This window comes from Vigna angularis, chromosome 7 (assembly GCF_016808095.1).
Source record: "Vigna angularis cultivar LongXiaoDou No.4 chromosome 7, ASM1680809v1, whole genome shotgun sequence".
NCBI classification, from domain to species: domain Eukaryota; kingdom Viridiplantae; phylum Streptophyta; class Magnoliopsida; order Fabales; family Fabaceae; genus Vigna; species Vigna angularis.
Genome location: NC_068976.1, coordinates 24131792 through 24150967, shown reverse-complemented (window position 1 = coordinate 24150967; position 19176 = coordinate 24131792). Strand labels below are relative to the sequence as shown.

The window sequence follows — 19176 nt, the reverse complement described above, 5'->3', positions numbered from 1 at the left end:
TACTTTATGTATAAATTAATTTATAAATTGTGAAAAATTATTTCATATTTTATATAAATTCTTACTATAAAAAAATCTATACCAAATTGAAATATATTATCACACGCTTCCTAAATTTCAAAATATGAATTCTTCTCAGAATATTGACAAATTTGTGCAGGTATGAAATCAACTAAAACAAAAAGATAGGAGCGAAAAAGTTTCTGGTTATATGAAAAAGTTTCTGGTTATATGTTTCTTTTAATATATTTATTTGAATGTCTAAATTGACAATTGTTTTTTTATTTAAAAATTTTAAAATTTGGTGAATCACTTACTCTTTATTTAAATATAAAATAAAAAAATTTAGTAATTGATTGCAATTGATACTTTATATAATTATATAATACTTAACTGATTTTGTAGCAGGTTCCTTGCTAACCTCAACCCCTGTATCCATTATAAATACACCAATGTTTTCAATCTCAGTCTCATTATATGCAACTTTTTAACTGTGCTCCATTGTCTTCCTCTGTCTTCAGTTCATTCCTTTCTTTCCTTATTGTTCAAATACAATTAATTCCCTTTTTTCTTAGTTTTTTTTTAAAAAAATGGGTGGAAATTCTCCTTGTGCCTCATGCAAATTGTTGAGACGCAGGTGCACGAAAGATTGCATCTTTGCTCCTTATTTTCCTTCTGAAGAACCTCAAAAGTTTGCCATAGTTCACAAAGTTTTTGGTGCTAGCAATGTTAGCAAAATGTTGCAGGTATTTCTTTCTTACTCTTCTTTTTGCATTCCTTTAAAAAACCCTTTTTTGCTACCTAATCAATTCATTTCAGAATAAAGAAGTTTGAATATGGGAGATTCAAGTACTATTTGCTAATACAACTTAAAAAAATATGATCTTTATCTGTTCTTTGGAGTTGTCTGTGGTGAAAGGTTTTTCAGAAGATTCACAGAGTGTTCTAAATGGTTGGTTCTTATGCAATGTTTCAGGAACTTCCAGTTCAGCAGAGAACAGATGCAGTGAGTAGTTTAGTGTATGAAGCAAGTGCAAGAGTGAGAGATCCTGTGTATGGTTGTGTTGGAGCCATATCTTATTTGCAAAATCAAGTTGCTGATCTTCAAATGCAACTTGCAGTTGCTCAAGCAGAGATACTCTGTCTTCAGATGGAAAATGAATCACTGATACCAATCTCAGAAACTGATCTACACCAGAAGTCTTATCTTCTTCAGAATAATTTCTCTCAGTTACTTGACTTTAACACTTCCAACAGTGTAGTTCAATATTCCCCTAATCATCTTACACAATGAAATTATTTCTGGAATGAAAATTGTTCAAATGTTTGTTTGTTTGTTTTTTCTGTGTATTTTGGAGACAAATTTTTGGTTACTAAAGTTGACTCTAGTACTTAATTTTTATGTTAAGTTGTTAATGCATCAGGTAAAGACAAAGTGGGTGGTGGCTTGTAAAACTGGCAGACATTCTCATCATTTTATATACAGAAGCTACCTTACTATCTGAAAACAAAACCAAACTTCTAATATACATCAAAACCTTTTGTTTTTCTCATTAGAAGCATTCAGGTTTCTTTAGATGGAAAGTGTTGCACAGGAATCATTTTAGAAGAAAGAATCTTTGATTATTTAATTTATTTTTAATATTCTACATGTGCCTAGTAATTTATGTTTTGTCATACTGACTTTGGGAAGTGGAAGAAAGAAGATAGAAGGAGAGATAGAAGGAGAGATAGAAGGAAGGACAGTGATCTATTAGGGGGGAAAATGTTCTACCTGATTTTGTTTTTCCGAAGAATAGAATGAAAATACTTTTGAAATATATTATGAAAAATAATCTATAAATAGTGCATATAGTAAAATACTTTTTATTGAATAATGGATTATAAAATATTTGATATTTTTTAAAATTTACTTTTTTATTATAAAAATAATATTTGTTTATTATAATTTTAAATAAAAATTTAAATATATCTTTTATTTTTTTATTTAATCATACTTTATTTTATTATTTTAATCATAACATACTCTCTCTCTCTCTCTCTCTCTATATATATATATATATATATATATATATATATATATATATATTAAGGGCTTCAAAAATATAAACATATGAACATTTTAGATCATTTATATTTGGTTGGGTGTCATGATCAGTACCATAATTTTTTTAAGTTACGTTAAATTAGTATTTATTTATTTCTTAATTAGTTATATAAACAAGAGGATGTTTTACTTCATAATTTCATTAACATTTGAGTATTTTTAATTAATATTAAAAATATTAATATTTGTAAATTACTGTGATTTATATATAACAAAGATTAATTTGATTATCATTAAAGTATTTTTTTTCAATTAATTAGTTTTATATAATATTTTTATAATTTTTTTAAACATAATTATGCATTACATAGTTTACTTACAACTTATACATTCAATTTTTTAATTAATTTTTTTTTATTGATTTAGGAAATTTAGATGATTTCACACTAAAGAGTTAGATTTGACTTATAATATACTTGAGTTAGGGAAGCAAGTGCTATTTTTAAAGCTTGAGTAAGGTAAGCAACTTTATAGTAAAGAATTTTTACTCTAAGTAAGGGAAACAAGTGTTACTTTTATACTTTTATGGTTTGATTGATCTGCATTGAGGATTTCCAATAAATTGTATGATGGATTGAGTTGAATTTAGATATTATGTGCATACATTTATGATCTTGGTTGAATTGGTTTGAAATTATATTGTAATGGTGAAATTGAAATGATAAACTCTTATGGTGTATTATATTGGTCAATTTAGTCCATGCATTTAAAACTTATATTTACGCTTTTTATGAACCAATATGTAAGAGTAATAAGATTAGTCAAATTGACAATTTGATATGCCAATGAGGTTTATGATTTTTGCATTAGCATTTGGCATCATAGGTAAATTTGATTCCAATGAGCTCGAAAGGTCTTACCATTGGGTGTCACTCGTGCACCTTTGGGTGCTACTTGAGAATTTAAATTCAAGAAGCTCCAATGATCGTGGCCTAGACATTTGGATGTTGAATGTCAGGCTTGAGCTGTTAGACACTATTCTGAAGTGTCGAACACTAATAAAGGGGGTACTAGATGCTAGTTGGAACATAACTCTTTGTATTGTTATGTTGAGTAAACTTGATTGAAGTTGGGCAAGCCTTGTTTATGGTTAGGGTTCGTTAGGCAATAAAGAAATTCATTAGACAAGTATCTGATGGTTGAATGATATGTTATAATGGAATATGAGATTTCATTAGTGATTATGATGTTGATTGATTATAATATGGCTTAAATGTGCTAATGATGATTTTGTGTTAATGATTATGACTTAAATGTTGATGTATGGAATGAAGATGATTTAGTGTTAATGATGAATGTAGATTGCATAGAGAATGAGTTTTTGTGTCATACAAATATTGGATTAATAGTTTTATTTTATGAATGGACATGTTATACCAAGGAGAAGGGACAAATTGTGTTTGAGAGATGACAATGATGAGTTTCCTATTATAGTTTGAGATTGTGATTATAAAGTATAGATGTGGTTTCAAAAGGTTAAAATATATTAAAACAAGAAAATGATTGGTATAAGAATATTATGTGATTGTATTGAAGTGATTTTTTCTAAGACAGAATGTCATATTAGATAATGTAGTGTATGGGTTGAGTATGAGTGCAAGGGTGAAGTTATATCCCAACTCTACTAAACTTAAGACTCAGATAATTAAGTTTAAGTGATGAGAGTTAAAAGTTGTTCCTATAATGAGATTGATGAGGGAATACCATATTGACGATGTTATAATTTGCTAATTGTCATGAAAGAATGATTTTAAACTTAATAGATATGAGTCAAACATAACATTATATTATGAGGTTACATGATAGATGCAAGACTTCGTGAAATTACTCATACTCTAAATAATATATATATATATATATATATATATATATATATATATATATATATATATATATATGACTGTTTATTGTTTAATATTTTGTTTTAGTTGTATAATCATACTATAGTGAGGTTTGAATGGGCAAGTTTATTTAATTTATTTTCATTTTATATTAATATTTTACAAAATTATATTGAAATTTAAAAGTTATCACTTATAATTTTATTATTTTTAATACACATTCTCTTTTATATCTTTTAATTTAGCAAAATGTATTTATTTTTACATTACAATATAAAATTGTAAATACACATTATTATTATTATTATTATTATTACAATATAAAATTGTAAATACACATTATTATTATTATTATTATTATTAATATTATTATTATTATTATTATTATTACATGTTTAAATTTTAAATCTGCTAGTTACTTGAAGAAAAGTACAATAGTAACAAATAACTTATATAAGTAAAAAAATGATTCAATTATATCAAACTATTTCTAAACATACTATAAATTATAATATATATATATATATATATATATATATATATATATATATATATATTAAAAAGCAAGATAAAATAAAAATTAATATCTTAACATTATATTTAGTTATCTATATTTCCTTCTATTTATATTTGTTAATGTTATAATATATCGTTGTATTAGATAATAAATAAAAGGTAAGTCAATTGAATTAAAGAAATTATAAATAAAATAAATTTATACCGTCTCATTACAATCAGAATTCACATATTATTTTATTAAAAGAAATTATATATGAAATAAATTTATACCGTCTTATTATTAAAAAATATTTACTTATCTCCCAAATACTTTCACTAATCAGGTATTAAAACCTTTTAAAATCTCTATCATTTAGACATTTATACTTGGCATTAATTCAGGTTAAATGTTAGGATCCTCTAATATTTAAAACTTGTAATATTTGTTCGTGCAAAGAAGTTTTATTTAGTTTCTCATCATTTGAAATAATATATATATATATATATATATATATATATATATATATATATATATATATATATATATATTATAACATCTAATTTTAATAGTATAAATTGATAAAATAAGATATTTTATAATAATATTCAAAAATAGATAATTAAAATATAAAGCATATTAATACAATCCTATAAAAATATAAGACTATAAAAATATAATATAAAAATATAACATTTATACTATCATAATAAACCAACAAAAGTCCTACATCAAAACTAACAACTCATATTCTCAAAGTATTCTTTAACTCTATTCCGTAGTTCCTCATCTTCTAAAAGTGCATTTATACATACATTTTCATCAACTCACATTGTTAAGATGATTATTGCAAAACAAACAAACAAACACAAACCAGACAAATAATAAAAGAGAGTAAACTAATTTACAAAAGAAATATCATATACTAATAAAACATATATCACAATTCAATGTACTCCAAATAATCATAAACCATATAATTAAATACTCTTTTACACTCAATTATTTTGATACATGCATTCAATGTCATAATCAATGGAAACATGCACTTGTGGCGTCTTCTACTAGTCTGCATAGTCATTGTTTATGAGTTTCACCTTACCGCTCACAAAGTTAATCTCATTCGCGTTTGAGGCCATTATCATGCCTTTAGACTAGGATCTCCGGTGACTCTCATCACATAACTCATTATACTCTACATGAGTGTGAATGATTATTAGAGTATTATGATATCTCCTTACTTGAATCCTTACATCATTGTATGCACTAAAGAAACACCACTATAGAATCTCTCTACAAGATTCATGGAATTACGTCAAACTCATACTTTCATCCATAAACATGATGCCACATCAAATTCTTAATACCAAACAATCACCCAAATTTGTATATTCATCTATTACTAAGTAATACCACGTTCGTGTTTAATTACAATCATCATATATTTTCATATATGCTCATATTCGTTAACAAGTTCATTATCATCACAATTTCATACATCGTTATACACATACATATTCATTAATGAATCCATCAACAGTTCTATAAATAACCATATACCTTCTTTTATTCCAAGGCCAAACCAAAACCACAAATAAGAATTGTTTTTCACAAAAGAAAGACTTAAATAGGATTAACATAAGAGACTAACTTTTCTAACTACAAACCTCAAATCAAAGATCCCACCGTTCAAAGTAACAATTCATATGTTTAGGATCTGCTGTCAAAATTTCACCTATAAATGACGGTTAATGAAATAGGAATCCCATTTTTTTCAAGACGCATACAAAAAAACAATATGGCACCCGATACTAGAAAAGTGGTGCACTGTGCTACAACCCCATGAACCAATTTATTTGAGTGCGCTCGACGGTCCAAAAGTGACACCTAGTGCCCCTAAGTCAGTGACCATTGTCTAAGTGGCGTTGACAGTGTTGCAATGACGTCTAGCGGTGTATTAGTAACTATAATTTCCTCTATAAGCTTTGATTGAGCAATTTGACTCCTCTTGAGTTAATCTCCACTTAGTAAACCTATAACACTTAAATTTTTATGTTTTTAACTCGATTTGGGTCATATTAATCAATTAAAAAAAAGGTCACATAGGCATTACAACTCGCAGACAACCCATAAAACTCATGCTTTCAACATATCACAATACATATGAATAACACACATCTAAAATAGATTAAATCAAAGTTTATATCACATTAAATCACAATTCAACACAAATACATATAATTAACCAAACAATTTAACTTAAAACAAATATAATTAGCTTCTCTTACTTATGAAAACAGTCCTTAACATCTCTAACCGTCTAAAACACCTTTCACTTCACATGATGTTCTATCTACACAAAGAGACATCACAAGAACAATCAAGATATATCATAAGGATCACTGATCAAGAGAAAGTCATATTGATAATTTAAAATGCACGTGCAACCAAGAAAACCCACATGTAAAATGAAAACAAATTGGTCATACGAAAAGGGGAAAAACAATGACTTACTTGATCAAAGAAACTTATTAATTTAAATTAAAGAGTTAGCTGCGTGGATTACCCTTACGGTTTTGGATCTTCAATCAAACGAATGGAGGGTAAGAACTTCTAAAGAAAAATTAGAGAACTCAAGAAAATGGTTCCTAAAGAAATTATGTGATTAAAAATAATTAAACTCATTTATAAAACTTCCTATATATATATATATATATATATATATATATATATATATAAATTGTTTTAATATAAAATAACTTAATCTCGTTATTTTTAAATCACTATCCATTCTAAAATATAACTTTTTCATTATATTTTTCCTATCTTGACTTCAAACTTCATGTATTTCATTAATGATATCATTTAAATCATAAAAAATGTATTAAAAAGATTAACAATTTATCATTTATCACATTCTTATAATATTTCAATATAATAGATTGTTAAAATATAACAATTAATTGAAATGTAAAATTTTATAGGGATGACAAAAATACTTTTGTCCGCGAGTATCCGTGGATAAAATCCATAATGGATAGTTGATAATCGCGAATATTTATTATTTATTGGGAGCGAGATATTTTAATACCCGCTTATAAACGAGTCGTATGTGGGTATTATACTACCCAATCTGCAAGTATATGATATCTACAAAAGATAAAAATAAAAATTTAATTCATATTTTATTAAGTTAAATTTAATTAAAATTAGAATTATTTTTTAACTCACTTTTGATTTATATTGTTTTAATGATGTTATGCATTGCTATTTCTTTTTCTTTTTTATGAAGTTTTTGGTTCAACTTTGAGCTCATATATGGTGATTAATCACACCAAAACAACCTTATTATTGTTCATTGCTTAAGCTATAATTTTAAGTATTATAATTTGAGCAAGATCTGTAAAAACAATTTTTTTTCCTTTTCTAAAACTCTTATCGTTTATTATCAAAGAACAAAACAATAAAATATACTTAATAATATAGTATTATAGACAAATTTGTCATTACATAATGAATTTTGTTAAAATATAAGATCTACCAATGAATTTTTATTGATGGTTGTTACAAGTAATTATAATATTACATTTTACTTATGGAACTAATAGTAAGTAATTTTGATAACTGACAAATAGTTTTGTTAATAATATCTACGTATACAAATTTCACTAGTAACATTGGATATATTTGCTGATTATATTTTTGATGAATATCTCGATTAAGTCAAAATAATTTATTGATAAATTTTTTGAAATATTGAATAATATGTTCTACTTTTACTAAATTGGTATTAGTGACATAACAAATGTTTACTATGGTGGACATGCCATTTTAACATTAAGAAACAAAAGCTTCATAGAAGAAAAAAAAAACATTTAAAAATGTAAAAAGTTAAATTTAAAAATAAGCTTGCATAGAGTATAAAAAAAATATGTTCTACAAAACAAAAACAATAATAAATTTATTTAATGAAAAAATAATGTCGATTTATTCTAGTGTTGGTTTTGGTTGAGCATTTACCGAAGACATTTAGGTGGGTAACTATATATTTATATGTGAATGTATAGATGTTTTTGTATGTTTGGGCTTAGGGACATATGCATATGAAACAAATAACATGTACATGGTTTTAGTTATATAATAAGGTAATTTAAAAGGTACAATTAAAAAAATAAACCAGTAAGTAGTGGAATTTACTTAACTTTTAGTGTTAAAGATGAAACGGAAAACACGTGTATAATACTAGCTTTATAAAAGTAAAACGTTTGTTGAGTTACTTTTGATTTTAAAAGATAAAGAAGGTTAGGCAAGTAGGAGTGAAAGTAACTGTTATTTTACATTATTATATTACACAACATATTCCTTTAAATAACTTTTTTACTATTAATATAAAATAGTTCAAACACTTATATTTTTAAGAAAGTATTCAAATAAAATTAAATTGAAAAACTCGAAATACAGCCTCAAATTGTCTAAAATATCCATCAAACTTAATTTTAAATTTAAACACGTTCAAATCAACTTTGATTTGGGTAACTGAAATTAATCGTTGTCACCCTAATTCCTTAATTTATTTATTGAAATATTTTTATACTAATTTATTTCAATGTTAATACACTGAGAGTGTACATATTTTTACAAATTTGTTATAATATAAAATTTAAAATACTTATAATAAAATTTAATGTTTTTATCAAATATAATATTACTTTAAACACCTAAATAGTTTAAAAATAATAATTTATGAATTTTTTATATCTTAATTCAATAAAATGTTTTAATAGAAAAAAAATAAAGAATTAGACTTTAAGTTTAACTTAAGATAAAGTTTAGACGATAGCGTGTGACACGGGAGGTCTAACAAACAATATTTCTGTCACTAAGATAAGTTTAAATTCTTGACTCCGATCATGTTGAAAAATGAATTTTAAATCTAATTTTATTTTACAAAACTGACTTGTAAGACGAGATTTGTATTCATTTATATATTATAGAATCGTCTTATCTCTAATTGACATGAGATATATCCAACAAATGTTAAAAAAAAATTATAATTGTATGAAATTGTGTACATACATTAAATTATTATATATTATGTTCATCATACTTTTTTTAATAAATAATCATTAAACTTTGAGTTCTTTCACACAAAAGCTAAAAAATCATAAATATGTTATTTGAGCAAAACTTCAAAGATCAACTTTTGAACAAAACTTATTCTTTTGAAAGATTTATCTTCTATAAATAAAAGAAAAATCATTATTCAAAATGTGAAACTACGACTTAAGCAAATACTTATATTACATAGGTAAACTAGTATCGCTCGAATAATATTAGATTTAAAAAAGAAAGAAAAATGATATTGTTTTTCTTTCTTGGAATATTCTCTCACCATTTCAATAACTAAATTTCATAACAAAAAAAAAGAAAAATAACATCCTCATTTATTCAAAGAAACACATTATCATTTGAGTGATGTAATTTATTGAACAAGTCACTAAATTTCATAACACTATTAAATAAATAGGATTTCTCTATTTATTACTTAAACGATAAGAGTTTTAGAAAAGGGAAAAAAAATTGTTTTTGCAACTCCCTTACTCAATTTATAATACTTAAAATTATAGCTTAAGCAACGAACATTAATAAGGTTGTCTTGGTGTGATTAATCACCATATGAGCTCAAAGTTGAAGCAAAAACTTCAGAAAAAGAAGAAATAGCAATGCATAACATATGCAATAAAACAATATAAATCAAAAGTGAGTTAAAATTATACGTCGAATAAAAATGAACAAGAAGAGTAGTATATATAAAAAAGGAAAAACACAAACATATTATTATAATGTTTTAGGTTGAAAATAATATTGTAGTTTTTTATACAAGTTTGATAAATTTTTTCAGTATATTTATTTGTAGACATCTAAGATGGGCATTAGACACTTAAGAGTATAAAATTATTTTTCGTATTTCAGTTGCTTTTATATATGAAAGTAGTACCTTTTGAGAATCGACTGAAATTTAGTATATTATTTTTATCTAAACAGTAAGATATTTTTACGAATCTGAAAATTTCAGGGTAGGATTATGTTTTAATAGTTTCTTTCTATTCTGGTTTCAGCTTCGTACGCTATTTTTCTAATGAAACAAAACATTAATTTTTGTTAGTGATTCACTCTATTCTTTCTTTTTTATCATCTATAACTTATTTTATTTTTCTCATAAGATGCAAATATATTAGCTCAAAACTGATGATAAAGTACATAAATAAAAATGCGAACGCCACAAATAAAAAAATAAAAAATAGAACATACAATGACTTTACACCTTTTACTAAAAGTTAGATATGATTTAGTTCCCACTTTTCTTTTAAACTTTACCGTACAATTTAGGTAAGCTGACGAACACAAGCAATCACAGACACAGTGGAAGCTGGTGCGAAGTTTAAAATTAGTGTGATTTCAAGCAAACACTTAATTTAAGTATTAATTATAAAAATACGCATGCTTGATTCAATGATTGAGCTAGTGATTAAAGGTTAAACACATGATTTTGATTAAATCACATTATTAAGTGCAAACAGCTTTAAATTAAAACCTGTTGGTTTTGGGACCCTTAAGGATCTTAATTAAGATTCAATTCGTTGTGACGCACGTGAAAAGAAATAATTTAGTTCCAACACTAAAATAATTAATTTCATTCTTTTTTTGGATTGAAAAAAGGATTTATTTTAAATACGTTAGATAATGCACACATAAAAACTATACAGCTACTTATTAATTTCTCTTAAAACAATTCTTATATATTATGAAAATTAGATGACAAAAAACCTTACGCCTACATATATTCTCAGATAAAATATATGACAAATAATTGATACTCAAAAATATTTATTACCACTGTAGATAACAAATATTTTAATATCCGCTACAAATCGATATAAATATTATATTGTTCGATTTCAGTTACTCATAAAAAATAAAAATAAAAATAAAAATTTATTTTATATTTAATTTAATTTAATTTAATTTAAAATAAAATTAATTTATATTTTATTAGATTAAATTTAATTAAAATTAAATTTTGATTTATATTTAATTTTATTTTAAAAGTGTATAAAAAATAAATTATTTTTTAATATTTGTGGGTACCCATAAATTTTAAAATATATGTGAACTTTTTATAAATGAATATTTAACGAGTTCTAAATAAATTTTTATTTTATAGATCAAATTATGAGTAGACACTATAATATCTGATTCGATTCATTGTCATTCCTTCTCAAACTAACCAGAGAAAAAGATGCAGCTCTTGACCTTGTTTTGTGGACTTTCAATTATGCATGGAATTAGATGGAAAAAATTGTAGTAAGAGTTAAAAGATGCTGAATTATATATGACAGAAGTTGAATGCAACACCAAGAAAATAAATTTAAAATACACAGTAAATGACAAATATGTGTAAATATGAAATTCTTTCTCTTAATGGGCACCACATTCATATTTTGAGGGCTCGAGGACAATACTTCCAAAACAAGTTTGTTTTAGACTTCAGATGCCACTAACCTACCATCCTATTCCCCAGTTACCTTATCTTTGACTTTCTTTTTTATTCTTTCACTAATTTAAAGTCAAAGTAAGATTTTATGGAACTGTTTCGTCACCAAACAAATTACCATTATGCAAAAAAAAAGGCTACACTATATTGAACTTGAAGCTATTCTCATACCTATTAATTATTTTTGTGGGGTCGCCATATATTATGTAAATTCAAATGTTTAAAATTTTGCAGCTTGGAGCATTGAACCTCATGGTTGCTGTTTTCTAGTCTTTGGGAAACCATTGTTACCCTAATTCTAGATGTGTATTATGCTATGTTAACAAAATTGAAAATTGTAGGATAATAGTGTTTTGAGTCTTGTTAAGATTGACCTAGGTACTCGTTAATTAATTAATAATGGAAAGTTTCTTTTCTTGTAATAAGTATCCTAGGAACACTAATTCGTGATTGTCTGATTAATCTATTAGATTAAATAAATAAACAAGCACTCTGCATCATAGTTTCATTGGACTTGAAAGTTACTTAATATACCCTCTTATTTATTTGTCTTATGAGGTAAGACTTACAAAATCGACATGAGATTTTCATCGAACTTTCTTCATATATTTTCTTCTAAGTATAACTCAATCTTACAAACATAGTTTTGGTTTGGGTTTGTGTAGTGAAGTTTGCATACATTTTCTCTTTAATGAATGTGAATGTTCCAACCATTTGTACAGAAATTATGAACTTGAAAGTAGCATACTTATGCAATGGCAAATCCACAATACAAGATGCATAATTCCTTGATGACAAATTATTGACCTTTTATCTCTTATTCTGGCATACCCAAAATACAAGATGTAAGCTTCCTTAATGACAATTTATGGACCTTTTATCTCCAATTGATAAAATGGAGACTCTGCTAAATTCTGAATTGTGCCATCAAAACCGCAGACTTGTATGATAAATTTGAGACTAGAAATGCTTGGAGGAACTTTGAGCCCAGAAACATAGAAACAGTTTACATGTGCTACCCCAAGATACTCCTGCACATGTTCTAATGCTGTGCTTTGATTACCATTTGCTAGCTTTGGCAGTTTCTCCACATACACATTGTAGTGTTGACATACAAATTCTTTTCCTTCCTTCAGCTTCCAAGAGATTTTAACACTGAGGATCCTTGAATCCTGAGGATCAGAAGTCCAATTGATGAATTCACCATCAACTAGCCATGACGAAGAAAGTGGAAAATCTGGCTTATAGTTGGAAGTCTTGACTGTGACATGACCAAGAACAGCAAAATAATCAGTTGAGGAAGCCATAGCAGCATGATCAGGACCTAATGGTCTTGATTTCAGTCCCATTTCCTTGGGTGGAGCATTTGACCTGTAGCACAAAGCATGGATTTCTGTCAGAACGTATCCTTTCATTTCAATTGAACCTTCATTTATAACCCATCCAGGGGAACTTCCCTTGTGTTCACTTGTTCTGATTACTGTGCTAAATGCACTTGACACGTGATCCATTCCATGGGAAGTGAGTAGCACAGACATTGATTTGTTCACAGTAGAAGTGAACTTCAGCACGATTCCCAAAGAAGAATTGCTATCAGATTTCACCTGCATTTGCCACAGACTTCATCTGTCAACTAAGAAAACATGGCACGTTTAGGAATATCAAGTTATATATAATTTTGGTGAACTAGTCTTCATGTGCAGTATTCCATTAGTCAAGGAAAGATACCCCACTTCCCTTCCTTGAAATAAGTAACCAGATTCAGCTCCCTAGAAAGATAAAACCAAATTTTTAGTGATTTTTTGTTTATATTGATGCACTGACTACTATTTCTGGTTATGAATCTAAAGTTCAACCCTGTCACTCTTACATCCAACAAAAATTTGAATTTGAATTCAAAGTTGGTAAGAAGTGGACTTTAAGCATGCTTAGATTAAGAAATGGATTTTAAGTCTAATTCAACCTCACAAAACCAGCTTGTAAGGTGAGGTTTACACCCACTTATATAATCTAAATTTGACCTTATCTCTAATCGATGTGAAATTTCCAAAACAAAAATAAGCAAACTAGTGACCAAACATGAGGATAGATTGAGGAGCAGTTTGTTCAACTATAGGTGAAAGATGGCTTACAGAATAAAAGAAGTGGATAAGCGATTCGCTTAAAATGAACTCTCCTTGATAGATTCTCGTCATGAATTTAGTACCCTTTTCAAGAGATCCTTTGAATGTAATATTTCCCCCTCCACTGTATGATGCTTCCTTCAAGCTACATTATAAGCATGACAACAAATACTTGAGATGGTCAAATTTCAACTTTAGATGAATTATCATTACGTTGATTTAAAGTACAACAGAAAAGAAAGGAGATATACAAAATCATGAAAGGTTGTAATACAGAAAAATAAAATAAAATAAAATGAATAACAAGGTTTATAAGAATTAACAGTATATAAGAATTAATACCTACAAACTCATTACTTTAAGGTCTATTTTTTATTTATTGAAGATGATGTTTTAGTCTTTTGTATAGTTTGCTAATTACTCGTTAGTGTTCAATCTCCTATAGAAAACTCAGACGCTAATTATATGAAATATTCAATATACAACTAGAGTTTTTAGCTAGAGAAAATTATAAAACATCACTTACTCTACAAGAAGTCGAATAGGATTTGCAGTAGAGTCCGCAAACTCAAGGAGTGGCTGCACAGAAATTTGTGAGTTAGGGAATAATTAAAGTAGTACAACAATAGTATAAGATGAAGCATCGTGATGACCAAAAATGGCTGATATATTGTATGTGATTACAGGAAAACAAATTTGTCATTCAATCATGCAGTTCAAAAGTAACATTTTATGGTGAACTTGAAGATTTGGAAGAAATATTGGACTATTCTCAAACGATTACAATATTTTACTAATTGTTACATGTTAGCTTTATTAGGTGTTAAAACCAGTCCTTAATTTGTAAATTATGATCAGTTTGTATTCTCAATTTTGAGAATGTTGTTTGTTCACTCTTTGAATCTAGCTAGAGAGGTCTCATAATATTTTTCATATGGTGAAAATTGTGTAAATTTCTCTTTTCTGATTTCATTTGAGAGATATCATTATTACATTAAACCCTAAACCTTCCATTTATCAATGTAATGTTTAGAGCCAACAACAAGAAAATGTCTTTATGAAATGTATACCTGAATGCCTTGGGAAGAAATATTACACCAAGTAGCCTCTGATATTTGGTCTCCATGAACTGAAATATGATTACCGCGGCCCTGAAAGTAATTAATGGCAAAATAAGCTTCAGCCACTAAATTTAACAGAAGTTTTTTGTGTACTCAGTTAAGCTAAAGCCAAAACGTGAAATGAAGAAACCTCTCTTTTTTATGATGTTAGAATTACCTTATTTTCATCATTTGCTTAGAATACTTTCTAATGAAATCAAATAAAAAGGAAATCTTATCAAACTCAACATGGACAAAGTATCTTTGACAATTTTTCATTCATACCAGCAAAGGCATGCTTCCAAAACTCAAGTAAGGAAAGAAACTCTGCAACTATTACAGTTCTTAACCTGATCAAAATTTGTGTAGAATGGCAGTGTTCTAAGATACTTTCGCACTATGCCCCAAGATTTTTCCACGAGACTCCACCAACTGCAATGCCAAATGCATGGCCATGATTATGGCACTAATGTAAGCACATTCAAGGTGTCAATACTACATCCTTTACATAGAAGAAAATTAGCCTATATGAAACAGAAAGAAAACCACTTGACTTTTTCTAAGTGTAATGTCTGAGTTTTGGTGAAATTTGTCAACAAAGGGAAATAATGTTGGCAAATTTATATTACCGATTCTGTGCACTTTCAAAATCTGGTGCTTGCTTAGTCTCGTAGACCCATCCAGGAGCAAATATCGCAGCAGAGACATCACCTTTTCGTATTACATCAAGAGCCCAGTTTGTCTGTCACATCCGTAATATAAATTTAGGAAAACACTGCACATCCTACAATAAAAAATGTATGTCAGACAAATCACCTACATTCCACTGTCCACCACCATACGTTCCCCTTCCAAATACATCAATCCCCATGTACACATCAAACTTTCTATCACCAGCAACAGAAGCAGATCGACTTGGATAGTTTTCCTGCATGGTATTGATAGTACTAAAATGAACACCAGAAAACAATAATCGACCAAATAAACAACAGCATTGTATGATCATGCAGGGGAATATGATTATATGAGCAATACCTCCCATCCATAGTTTGCAAATAGCCCATCACATATATCAAAGAAAGGTTTATTATGTTCATTTAGTTCATTTTGATAATATAGATCACCTTCGATAGTGACACTGTCATACCTGCATGATCAAGCAAGTACATAAAAGTCAATTGCTGGAAACTTCCATTTCAGTAAAAAAGAAAAAAAACCGCAAGAATTATTGTGTCTTCAAATGCTCACCATATCACTAGCGACCCAGGCACTGAAGAATGTGTTGTTGATGATAAATGGTTGATAAACTCTTTCAAATTTGGAATCTGTTTTGGTTGCAATTCTACCTCCATATTCAGCTGCAATTGAGTGGTAGTATATGAATCATTGAAAAGAACAACAGCAAAAAGCATTGCTGCAAGGTAGCTGACAGATTAATTATATATCTAGCTTTAGTGTATATAAAAAGTAACTTAGTTTTAGAGCACAAACACTATATTTCCCTGCAGCAATTCTTCGGAATATTTTAATTTCATGTATTGTGTTCCAAATTCATAGATATTAAAACCTAAGCAAGAAAAAATAGCCAATTGATGTTTATACAAACTCAAATAGTACCCAACAGAGATGAAAACTTGTTTACCAGCCACCCATCAAAGCCTAACTTAAAAGCCAGCTCTGCTAAGCGTTCTGCATACATTCGGGCAGACTCCTTTGTTGAAAACAGCTTTTCACAGATAGCACTTCCCTTCTCTCCCTCAGTGATAAAAGTCCCCAAAACCTAAGAGATTAACGGTACAATTACAACAAACAAGGTTATGATCTTCTCCACATGTCAGTAGTCCCCAGATAAAAAATCCAATGGCTTTATCGTTAGTCTCAACTTAAACCCTTTATAATCCTCAAAACTACAAAATTCAAGAACTAACATAAAACAAAATCATCACAACAAAAGTTATATAAAGTCGAAGCCAAAGTGAAAATCTTACATAAGAAAGCATAGTTAATATAGTACTACCTTAACACCATGACGATGAGCTGCATTAGTCCAAGAAGGAGGAGGGAGTGTGACAAGGTTGTGAGAGAAGTAGACGAACACGTCTATCAAATGCCAATGCCATATAGCATATGCATCTGCATTAGTGCCTCCCTGGACCCATTTATCATCCAAGTACCCTCCAGCCATATCATGGCACACTAGTATTCTTCTTCGATCAGGCAATGGTGCAGAATAACCACTTTCGATGGGAACTGAAGCTTTGTTAAAAGGGTAGTGAAAGGATTCGAAGTAGGAGCCTGATTCCAGGTCCTCGAGTTTATCGATTGGATATGATATGGGCAATGAGGGCTGCTTGGGATCAAACTTGGACTGAGACATTCTGAGATAATCGTATGTTGTTTGTAGAACAACAGAGTGTGTTTGGATTAAGAATGTTGGCAAGTTATGTATGGAATCGAGAACGAAGTTATCAACACGGCAACACCAAGTCAGTCACCGTTTACTTGCATTGACTCCATGTGTCATGATGTGGATAGCATTTATAGTCAATCTACAAACTTCAGAAGTTGTCTAATAATATCCATATAGCAGTATTCATAGTGATCACTACTTAGTAGTACACCTCTTGGAGATTTTTTTTTTTTTAAAAAAAACTTCAATGTCCATGACAAATCAGGATCTGAAATCACGGATGCAATTCTTTTTAGAGCAGGAAATTATATAAATGATACATGACATAAGAGATCCTCGTTATATTTAACCCAAATTCTTAATAATTAGGTTTATGAGTTTTTATTATATGATATTTACGCACACTTTACATATATTATTTTATTCTTCAATTTCTATCTTTTTTACAAATACAAAAATTAATTTTTTTTAATGAGCTTAAAAATAGTATGAAAACAAAAATAACATTTTCCACAATGAAAAGGAACTAGGTTGATTTATTCCATGGCATCCCAACAACACACCCCTTTTGTCGGACCTTACCTTTTAAGTACAAGGGGTTAGAGTTACTGATACAGAGAATTTTAGAAAAAAAATCGCTTACCTAATAAAGCACAATTATTTTGTCAAGTTAAATTGTATTTATTTTAAACATAAAATAAATGTTGAACAATATATTTTTAAAATTTTGAAATATAAAATAATGCTGTACAGAAATTTAGTCAAATACTTCCTTTGCTTTTACATTTTATTTAGTTATCGGTTTCGAGTGCTTCAATATCAATTATTCGGTTTTCCATTTATTGTCTAAAATCTAAGTTTTGTTTAGTAAGAGTATCATATGCATTCAAATTGTTCATATAATATTAATGTAATAATGTATGTATTTGAAAGTCATATTTTAGAGTTTTATTTATAATAGTTGTTATGAGTTTTTATTTTTATTTTTGTCAATTTAGTTACGATTCAATTATACGTTAATCAACATTAACAAGTTGGTTCATAATTATCATTATTAATCTGATCATTCTCTGACTGATCAATCATGCTGTTTGGTCAAGATGGTTGGCCACAGGTGATATGTCTACGAGGTTGGCAAAATGATGGACGGTCGAAGGTGGTTGGCCTATAGTGGTTGGCTAAGAGTAGTTGGCCTAGAGTGATCTGTTAAGGGTGGTCGATCCAAGGTGATCGATGATGGGTGGTCGATCTAGAGTGTTCAATCAAAATAGTCGGCAAAATGTAGTTGGCCAAATGTATTTGACCTAGATGTGACTGAAAGGCCAAGACACAAATGAAACCAAACATCAAGCTGTTAAAACCAAAAGAGGCTAAGAGGATGAAATTGAAAGAAACTATGTTGAGGCCAAACGACCAAGCAATCAAGATTGAAAGTCAACAAGATAAGACCGTAATAGACCAAGACATCCTTGAAGCCAAATGTGGTCGATCAAGAGTAGTTAACCAAATATCGACAACCAATTATATGATCGATTTTAAGTTAG

The 19176-nt window shown here is 28.1% G+C and overlaps 2 protein-coding genes across 2 annotated transcripts; one reads left to right on the top strand and one right to left on the bottom strand.

The window, feature by feature from the left end:
• Nucleotides 1-497: 497 nt before the first annotated feature.
• On the top strand, nt 498-1294 carry LOC108336567 (LOB domain-containing protein 12). The gene is made up of 2 exons (XM_017573041.2): nt 498-746; nt 977-1294. The coding sequence occupies exons 1-2, from the start codon at nt 591-593 to the stop codon at nt 1292-1294; spliced, it is 474 nt and encodes a 157-aa protein (XP_017428530.1). The 5' UTR covers nt 498-590.
• An 11493-nt stretch (nt 1295-12787) lies between these two features.
• On the bottom strand, nt 12788-17723 carry LOC108338147 (cytosolic endo-beta-N-acetylglucosaminidase 1). The gene is made up of 11 exons (XM_017574877.2): nt 17240-17723; nt 16865-17002; nt 16471-16580; nt 16258-16369; nt 16043-16150; nt 15852-15964; nt 15573-15654; nt 15193-15273; nt 14649-14701; nt 14132-14267; nt 12788-13603 (listed from the first exon to the last, which is right to left on the bottom strand). The coding sequence occupies exons 1-11, from the start codon at nt 17597-17599 to the stop codon at nt 12866-12868; spliced, it is 2031 nt and encodes a 676-aa protein (XP_017430366.1). The 5' UTR covers nt 17600-17723; the 3' UTR covers nt 12788-12865.
• Nucleotides 17724-19176: the final 1453 nt, after the last annotated feature.